Source organism: Bos taurus, chromosome 16, assembly GCF_002263795.3.
Source record: "Bos taurus isolate L1 Dominette 01449 registration number 42190680 breed Hereford chromosome 16, ARS-UCD2.0, whole genome shotgun sequence".
NCBI lineage: Eukaryota > Metazoa > Chordata > Mammalia > Artiodactyla > Bovidae > Bos > Bos taurus.
The window spans coordinates 29,610,389-29,620,059 of NC_037343.1; the positions used below are offsets into that span (position 1 = coordinate 29,610,389).

The window sequence follows — 9,671 nt, forward strand, 5'->3', positions numbered from 1 at the left end:
CCCGTCCCCCGCCTACCCCCCACTTCCTGCACACAAACACCCCGTTTCCAGTTGGCCAACAAGCTTCTATTTTTAGTTTTTTATTTTGGAAAATGTTTAAACATAGACACAAATAGAAGGCCTAGTATAGCGAGTCTCTAAACGCCTAGACCAGCTTCAGCCATCCTCCACTCATGGCCGCTCTGTTTTCTTCTATTACTGCCTGCATCTGCCTCCACCCCCAACACCTTAACTTGATAAGTAACCTGGTAAATAAAGGGAGAAAAAAAAACAAACGCAAGTCCACTGATGCTCCTCTGTGGGCTGACTTACCAGCTAATAGGGGTAACTACTCGGCAAACCCAGATGACAATTTCACCCTTAAATATCCCAGTAGATGTCTTAAAAAATAAAGGAACCGCAGTACCTTTTCATGCTCAAATAAACTAGCATCAGTTCCTTAATATCAACAGTGATCAAGTTTTTCTCATGTCCTCATAGTCACCACCAAGGCTTTAAAGGCTCGAAGCCAGCGGTCACCTTGGCCTGTGTCACAGGTTCACAGGTGTCCAACTGATGGAGCACGCCGGCCTGGCTCCTCCCTTCTGTATGCTGTCTTCCTTTTCTCTTCCTTCCTCCTCTCCATCCACACGTACCAGATGCCCATCACTTGGGGAAGTCTTCCTGGCACCTTCTCCCAAGGCGCTGCGTTAAGAAATGGCAGCAGGCCAGTCTGCCGGGGCCACGTTTGTGCAGTGGCTTCAGGGGTGTGGATTCAGGAGCACATTGATAACCTTTCAACCCCCAGCAGGTCTGTAACAGAAATCCTCCTCTCATGTCTCCCCGACTAAACCCCGAAATCCACTCTCTTCATTCATACCCTGTTTCCCATTAAGAAGACAGCGCCCTTGGGAAAAGCTGGGCCACGGCTATAGCAGTCATTCACACGTCTGTGTGAATAAGTTCTAGCATATTCAAGTCCGGAGGCACTGCCTGGAGAAATGGTGAGGGAAGTGGGTGTCTGACCATCTCTCTTCTGCTTCTCCCTCACAGGCTACAAGGAGCAGGGCATCCCACAGCAGCTGTGAGCCCGGGCGAGCCGCTGAGAAGCCCGGTGCCCAGGAGGGCCACGTCAGGCAGCGGCCGGCCCGGGGTCTTCACGTGTTCTCTTCTGCCGCTTCCTGGGTTTGGAGTGGAAAGAAGGGCATTTGAGAATACTATTTATTTTGAAAACGCACCTGCTTTTCTCAGCAGGCTCTGAGAGCTGCCAGCTCCTCCTGCTGCTCCAGAGAGTCCTGTAGCACAGACACCCAGAGGGTATCTGGGTTGGGTGGGGAGTGGGGTGGAGGCGGGGATGCTGATGCAAGAAGCTGGAGTGCCCCAGGCTCGGGCCACCTCGCCTTGTCTGCTGCCCACCGTGAGGGTGTGCGGGGCGGCCAGGCCAGGCAGCAGTGACCCCGTCCAGGCGAGCAGGGCTCGTCAAGGGGCAGGACTGCAGTGGACACCTCCTCTGGGCCCCTGTGGGAGTGGTGTCCTGGGGCCAACATCCAGGCATGAGTAAGGATAGACAGATTCCTGCCTGGTGTGGAAAAGCCTGCTGTGCCCTCCTCTGTCGGCAGGGATGGGTCCCTATGGGTGTCTGCTGGCCCCATGGCTGCCCCCATCTCCTCGCCACTGAAGTCTCCAGGTCTGGGCGGATCTGACCTTTGTTTCCCTGGGAAGAAGGCAGTGGCTCCATTCCTGGGGCAAAATTGCTGGAATTGCCAGATGTTCATGTACAAGTTCACCAACCCAGGTCCACATGGGCAGCCTTCCCCATTACACTCAACACTGTCTGGGGCCCGTACTCCTTTCTCTGAAATCCTTAGGGCCGACAGGTCTCTGACCTCACACATTTTAGATCTGAGGAAGAGAAGAAACGTTTGCCATCCATTTCGTGACAGCCCGGCGGAGTCTGGACCTGCTCACACCATGAAACACGGGACCACTTCTGTAGAGGAGCATGTGAATAATCAGACTTATTAGAATCAATAAAACTGTAAATAGCTTCGCCTCAGTACAGGTCAGATTTTGCCACTAAATACGTAAGGGGAGAAAACTCACCATTTGAGAGCTTTAGGGGTTTTAGAATTGCAAATAATAATAATAATAATAATTGTGGACCCCTCTCTGAAAATCCTTCTTCTGCAAAAATCCTGCCAACAGAGGCATTCGGGTGACCTTGCTGGTGTTACACGGGGATTCCTCCTGTTGCAAAGGGATGATCGGGGCCTTTTCGACGCCCAAGTGATTGTTACAGTCACAACCACCCGAAGATGTCTGATTCAAGATCAATCAGCAATTAAGAGAAAGGAGATCTGAATGACAGTGACAAAGGAGACATTCACATGTCTGCTTTCTTTTCGTTTTCATTCTAACGTAGGGGTTGTTAAAATGTGGGACTGGCCCAAAGCCAAGTTTCTGGCCTCGCTGGACTGTGTGCCACGGGGTGTGTTTCTCTCCAAGGGGCTTTTCCTATCTATCAAGGACTCAGTCAGAATTTGGCCAGGGATGGAAGAGCGGCCTGTGGCGCTAGTGGTAACGAATCCACCTGCCAATGCAGGAGACAGAGACGCAGTTTCGATCCCTGAGTTGGGGGGTATCCCCTGGAGGAGGACACAGCAACCTACTCCAGTATTCTTGCCTGGAGAATCCCATGGACAGAGGAGCCTGGGGGCTATGGTCCATAGGGTCACAGAGAGTTGGACATGGCTGAAGCGAAGCAGCACAGAAGAGTGGCCTTTTCTGGTCGTTTTTCCCTTAATGGATGGAAAGGCTTGGGGAACCGGCAGCTGGGTAGGCCCCTCGCTCCACCGTGCGCCCCTTTGGGGGCCACTGCGTGCTTAGTCTCCGTTCCTATACTCTCCACCTGGGGCAGTGGCCCATCCACCCCATCCACCGAACTTTCTAGTTACAGTCCTGCTGGGAGGTGGGTCTCAGGCTCCCTGTGGCCTGGATAGCAAACCGGCATCCTTGAAGAAATGGAACTCCCTGAGCCACTTGCTGCCCCCCACCTCCACCCCGGGCCCTGAATCAGAGGTGGGCTCTCCACTCCTTGGCCTGATCCTACCCACCTCCCACCACCCCGTCCATCCCTTAGTTCTGAGGAGCTGCCTGGGGCCAGGTTACATGTTCTGGACACCTGGCAGTGTCTGTCTCTTACCCCTCCTTTCTTCCTGGCCTCAACCCAAGCCTTTGCAGCTTCTTTTCACGTTTAGAAGCCTCTGTGTTGTCAAGGCGTGGGATCGGATTTGGCTTTATCCAGAAAGTCAGAACCTTCTGCTGTGAGAAGACAGCATCCCCCAGGCCAAGAGGAGGGCAGGCTGGCGGCTGGTTGCTCTCGAGGAAGTGGCGTCGGAGCGCGGAGCCTCCCCTGGAGTCGGATAAAAACAGCTCCAGCAGAGGGAAGGAAGGACAGCCCACAGCCCGGCACCCCCAGATAGCTCCCCAGAGTTCGCAGTGACAGGTGTCAGGTGGAGGCAGCGCCCATAGGGAGAGGTGGGGCTTATTTTCCTGGCATGGCTGGGGGCGGCTGTGAGGGGGGTAAAGAAGAGCTAGCAATTTATGTCTCATGTTTACTGACACAATTCAGACATGAGGGGAGTTTTCTTGAGTGACAGGTGTCACCACGAGTCCCAGTGTGGGCTGGCTTCATGCAGGGGTGTGTGTGCCTGGAAGGACATCTCCCGTCCTACGCCCCCTCCCCCAGATCCTTCCCTTACCTGTGGCTGCTTCTCCCAACTTGAGAACACACCAGCCTCGGGAGGCAGGCCCTTTCCAGGTAGACCCCTGCCCATCTTCTGAACAATGTGTCTGTGAGGACTGCCCAAAATAGTGTGGATCAGCTCAAAATAGTTTCGTCATTGTCATTAGATAAGGAACAGCGGCCAGTGTACTCCAAATCCTCTGAGCTGGCCGCTCAGGTGGTTAGCTTGTCCAGTTGCCAAGTTGTGTCTGACTCTTTGCAACCTTGTGGACTGCAACATGCCAGGCTTCCCTGTCCTTCACCATCTCCTGGAGTTTGCTCAAAGTCATGTCCACTGACCGTTAGATGGCCAGAGTTAATCTATGAAGCACCGGCCAACTGAAAAGCAGGAACCTTGTACGAGCAAGTGCTTGGTTGACACCCAACACTTTGGTTGGGTCTTGTCTCAAGGGTAATAGTCCAAAAACCCCAGGGTGCATTTCAGGTCCAGCCATAGATCAGTCAGAATTCCGTAGGACATTCCTAGGCCATGGGTACTCGGATCACAGGCACACAGAGAACCTCACAGTGAATGAGAAACTTGGATCAGAGTGGCAATTCCCTCGGGCTAGAGCAGGATCCTACAGCCAGCATGAGCCACCTGGCGGCCAGGGAGTGTCCTGTGGACAGTGGAGACAGTCCCCCTGGATCTTAAGATCTGAGTCCCCGACAAGACTTAGGGAAGGGCGCGGTCCCTGTGGGAGCCACAGGGACAGATGGCTCCTGGCTCCAGTCGGCACCCCTCCTGCCTTCTGTGGTGCTGGGGCAACAGGCAGGAGCCACCCCGCTGTGGCCTCGAAGCCAGCCTCTGGCTGTACGTGAGGGGAGGTGAGGAAGGGACATAGTGCCCTCCCGCTGCTGCCCTGGACCCAAGTGTCTGCCTGCTTGACAAGGACAGCCTCCAGACGCTGGGCCCTTGCCAGGCACTGTGTGGTGCATTTTGATCTCCCGTGACCCTTACCGAGTGGCGGGGGAGGTGGGGTGGGGATGGGGTGAAATTTCAGTGTGCCGGGTTTTCAAACGTCAGAACTGAGGCACCAAGAGAGGAGGCCACGGGTCCTGCATCACACGCTCATGGCATGGAGCTGACTTTAGTGGCTGAGAGGGAGTCCTCGGCAGTGGGGTGGGTGGTATCTGGCCCACTCAGCAGTAATAGGGCACCACCCTGCTGTCACCACCCCAGGCGGCCCCCAGACCCACGCTCCTCATTGAAGGCAGGCCCGAAGGGCGCCCCGCACTGCAGTGTAAGAGAACGGTGGAGCCGATGGGAGGGGCTGCCTCCTAACAGGCAGGAGTTTTCTCGCTTTTCAGCTTGCCTGAGTCCCTGGGCCTGAGCTGGGGCGGATCCCCTCCTGGGAGGAGAGCAGGCTGTGGGCTGCGGGCCCACCTCGGGATTTAATATACCAGCTGTTTTTATCACGTTAGTGACATGGCAAAGAAAGCCTCTTGTGCTGTGTAAACCACTTGGGGATGTAGAATTTAGATGTAAATTCTCCAGTTAGTGTCTGCAGGAGGTGTTCACTGTTACATTCCTCCCTGTTGCTGGTTGGTTTAGAGGATTTTCAACAGGCAGGGTGGAGGTGGCTGAGCCCTTTTTTGCTATGTTTTTTAAATTTTATTTATTTTTAATTGAAGGATAATTGCTTTACAATATTGTGTTGGTTTCTGCCAAACATCAACATGAATCAGCCATGGATATACCTATGTCCCCTCCCTCTTGAACCTTCTCCCACCGCCTTCTGCATCCCAAAGTGGCAGAGCACTTTTAAAGGACCAGTCCCCACTCCCCAGAGACCATGACCTCGTCTCTAGGATGAGCAGTTTGAAGCAGTTGCTGACCATTTGCTGACACACGCTCCTCCATGGAACCCAGCCTTTGTCTCCATGGGCTCCCTGTGCCAGCTTCCTGCAGTCCTATGAGTGGGGGCACCTGTTTTGATTTTGTGCATCAGCAAGCCCTCAGTGGGCACCAAATGGGCCAAGTAGGTCCTGAGCGTGGCTTTGGAGAAGCTGATCGAAGGTGCTGTCTTCCTGGCGAGCAGCATCCCAGGTGGGACGGCGAGGTGAGTGGAGGTCGGAGAAGGGAGATGCTCTCCAAGGCCTAGGGCTGAGCCCCCAGAGAGCTTGGCATGTGCTGGAGGAGATAGGAAGCCAGGCTGTCAGCAGAAGGGAGGCTGAGGTCAGCATGAGTAGGTGGCGATGCTTGGGGGCCTCTATTTTTCATCACTTTTGTTCCCTTCAGATTCTTAGAACTTTAGAAAATTCTTGAACTCACAGAGCATGGAGGATTATGCTCAGATTCTCATAGATCCACCCCAAATCCCCTGTGGAGAGAGGACGAGCCCCTCGGGTGATGGGTGGGGAAAACCCCAAACCAAGGTGACCCCAAATGCCCCACAAGCCTGGAGAGGGTGAGTTCCACCCTCAGCACTCTGTCTTTCCTACTGCCTTGTGCCTCAGTTTAACCATCTGTAGCTTGGGTACAAGAAGGGGCTGGGCAACTGCCGTTCTTCCCATTTCTTTCGGAGCCAAAGGGCTTGGAGGCTGAGCCTTGCCAGGTGAGGGACAGGGAGAGGGAGCAGCAGGCCCCATGGATTCTTCCTAGTAAAACCGAAATACTGCCTGCCCTCCCCCGACAAATTCCACTCTCCCTTCCTGATCCTGTCCAGGGCAGGGAAGGGGGAGGTTGACGACAGGGTCCCACTCGTGTGTCCTGATTTCTGGTACAGGTTGCCTCTTGCCTTGGATCTAGCTGTGAAATCTCCATTCCCCACCCCTCTTCATCCCTTCCTGGATTTGTCCAAATGCCAACCACCCAGGCTGGTCCAGACTCCACGGTCCGCCTTCGCACCTGCACTTTCACCCTGGAGCGAGCAGAAGCACAGACACACGCACACCCCCGCCTGTGCACACACTCACACCCACACATAGCACACATGTGCACACACAGCTCCCTTCAGGCTGGGAGGAGGCAGGCCAGGGTCTGTCTGGAGACTCAGGGTTGGAAATTAATGTCTCCAGAGGAGCCCAGTGCCCCATCCGGGAACCGTCTCCCTCCAGCATGGGCTCTGGTGGATGGCACATTTGGCCTCATCCCATGCCCAGATACCCATGCTTTTTCTTCTCTCTCCAGGACCCCTGGTCTTGTATCTCTTCCTCCTAGGGTCCATGGGCTTAGCATCCCCACCCTACCAAACCTGGCTGTGCCCATCCCCACACTCAGTTTGGCCTCCTGTGGGGGGGTGGGGGGTCTGCTAAGAGAGAAGGAGACAATGGTCTCTTTCCCAGCTCTTGTAGGGCTGCATACAACCCTCTCTTTAAGGTCCTTTTCTGTTCCCACCTCCCCACTGCCAGCAGCCCAGGTACAGGAACCAGTAAGAAGAGAAGGGGGACAGAGGTCACATCTGCCCCCACTTTCTGGGTTAGCACTTGACCCCTGTGCCAAGCAGGGAGAGGGTGTTGGTGGTTGTAGGTGGCCTGGACAGCCTGTGGTAGCATGTGGCTGCCCCCCCTACACAGGCTAAGCTCCATATTGCTGTATGTGGTACCATTTAAAAAAAAAAAAAACATATATAGAAAAAAGACAGATTCTGTGTGTCTCAGCAGAATTCATAACGAATACGTGTTGTATTTGATTTATAATTTCTGATACCATGACTGGCTTTGTTTGGGTCTCTCTTCTTTATGTTAGATGAATCACTGTACATTTCCATTGTTCTCCAGCAAGATCCACTCTCTGATCTCCCAGGGCTTTCTTGTCTCTCTTCCGTCCAGACAACTGGGAGCCTACCCCACCACCACAGACTTCCCCTGGGATCCAGTGCTCCTATATTTTCCAGCCCACTGCAACAACTGCAGCTTTCCTCCCTTCTGAGAGAGGAAGAAAGCTTTAATGTCACAGACCTAGGGAAGTTTCCAGACTTACCTTGGCCCAAACCTTGCAGTCTGGGGCCCAGCCCTGCCTGCAACTTAGCTCCCCCATATCCTCATAACCGTGCCCACCTCCCCAGTGCCCACCTTGGCAGACCTGCCTGACCTGGCTGAGTCTCCACAGCACCGTCTAGGCGCTCACTGAGGAGGGTTCCAATTTCTCCAGCCTTCTCCCGGCTTTAAATGCGTCCTTCAAGCACCATTACTGTACATGTATTGAAAAATACCATGTATGACAATAAAAACTTGTGTACATATCTCCATGTACATATTTATATATTCCTATTATAAATATAGAAAGCATGGCATCTCTTTGACATTCCAAGTTTGTGTTTTTTTTTTTTTTTATCCCCAAACGATGGCTTTGGAAACCTTTTCTTCCTTTCCTTCTTTTCTATGTAATAAACATTCATGTGACCTTTCTGATGGCTTCTCACCTGCCTGTGTCCTCTCGAGCTCATAACTGGACAGACCTCTGGCCCTGGAGTGCCTCCCTCCCATTCCCTCGGCAGTGTTTGCGGCTGGCGTCCTTCCTGCTGTGAAGGTTGCCCTTCTCCAAGATGGGCCTTGCCTTCCTTTAGACTTCTTCCTCAACCCCTTCTCCTGGGAGGGTTGGGCAAGTTAGTTCTCAAAGGCCCACATGTTTGGTAATCTGATCCCTTTGTAACCGCAAGTTGGTGAGTTAAATTGAGCACGGTGCCCAGACTGGGCTCACCAAGAATGGGGGCACAGATGAAACTCATTTCCTTCTCTTGATTGGAGACCGGTTGATGAGGGACATGTGTGTGGCATACTCATTCGTCCAAGTCTCCTATGTAAATGAGAAGCAGAATAGGGGTGCTTAGGGGAACTTACAACTCGCTGTTAAGCTGCAGCAAGGGCCTGGTTGAACCAATGTTACTTACCTTGGAGGGAATTTCAGGGCACGGCCGGTGGCCCTGCCTATGTTCTCTGTAATAATTGGATGAAGACCTGCAGAGCTTATCAAATTTGTGGATGAAGGGAACTAAATCTATTAGACAAATCAGAATTCAAAAAGCTCTTGGCAGGCAGAGGCCATATAACAAGATGAAATCTAATAACGTTAAATGAGGAAGTCGTGCTTGGAATTAAGAAGGCTCCAGACTCTCCCTGGTGCCCAGGGAGGCATACGACAGGTGGCTCGACATTCAGGAGCACTGAGTGTGGATGATGGAACAGACTGTCTGATTTCACATGCCTTGGGAGCAGCAGAGAAACCCCGCATCTGTAGAGCTGCATTCAGTCCCGGGGGGCATGGGAGGCGAGTCCCCGGGTGTCACCCCAGTACTCACACCCAAGGGCAAGGCCTTGCTTCTCTCACTGTTTCCTCACATCACTCCAGGACCCCACGGGTCACCAATCTGGTCCTGGTCCTCTGGCTGGGGCTATTCTTGTGTGACTACTGAGAGATGCTGCCATCTCAGGGCCTCGGTGATGCTGTTGCCCCAAAGAGTGAATATGCCACAAAGTACAACCTTGCAGGGAGACGTCAGTCTCAACCTCAGGGACCCTTCAAGGCCCCAGAAATGGCATCTGAGCCTAAGGGTTGGCTTTTGTTTGCTGTTGTTTAGTTGCTAAGTCATGTCTTTGCAACCCCTTGGACGGTAGCCCACCAGGCTCCTCTGTCCATGGGATTTCTCAGGCAAGAATACTGGAGCAGGTTATTATTTCCTTCTCCAGGGGAATCTTCTTGACCCAAGGATCGAACCCATATTTTCTGCATTGGCAGGCAGATTCTTTACCACTGAGCCACCTGGGAAGCCCAAGGGTTGACTTTAGTCACTGCTAAAACCAGGATGCAAAGCCTGAGGTAACATAATGACCCAAGATACTCACGGTCACCCAGACCCCACCTAAGGGGCATTTCTTGACCATGTGCATCTTCTGGTACTTGCTGTGCTCAACTTATGCCAGAAATGCTCTTGGCCAGAGACTTCTTCCTGCAGAGGGTTCCGGC

The 9,671-nt window shown here is 53.2% G+C and overlaps 1 protein-coding gene across 2 annotated transcripts in view; it reads left to right on the forward strand.

Annotated features, from left to right (window-relative positions):
* The window catches only part of STUM (stum, mechanosensory transduction mediator homolog), a 68,500-nt gene extending 60,384 nt beyond the window's left edge, over nt 1-8,116 (forward strand). Inside the window, exon 3 of one of the 2 annotated variants that reach the window (XM_005216839.5) lies at nt 1,033-8,116. In XM_005216839.5, the coding sequence (XP_005216896.1) occupies nt 1,033-1,067 (35 nt within the window). In that variant the 3' untranslated portion in view covers nt 1,068-8,116. 2 annotated transcript variants of the gene reach the window in all.
* Nucleotides 8,117-9,671: the final 1,555 nt, after the last annotated feature.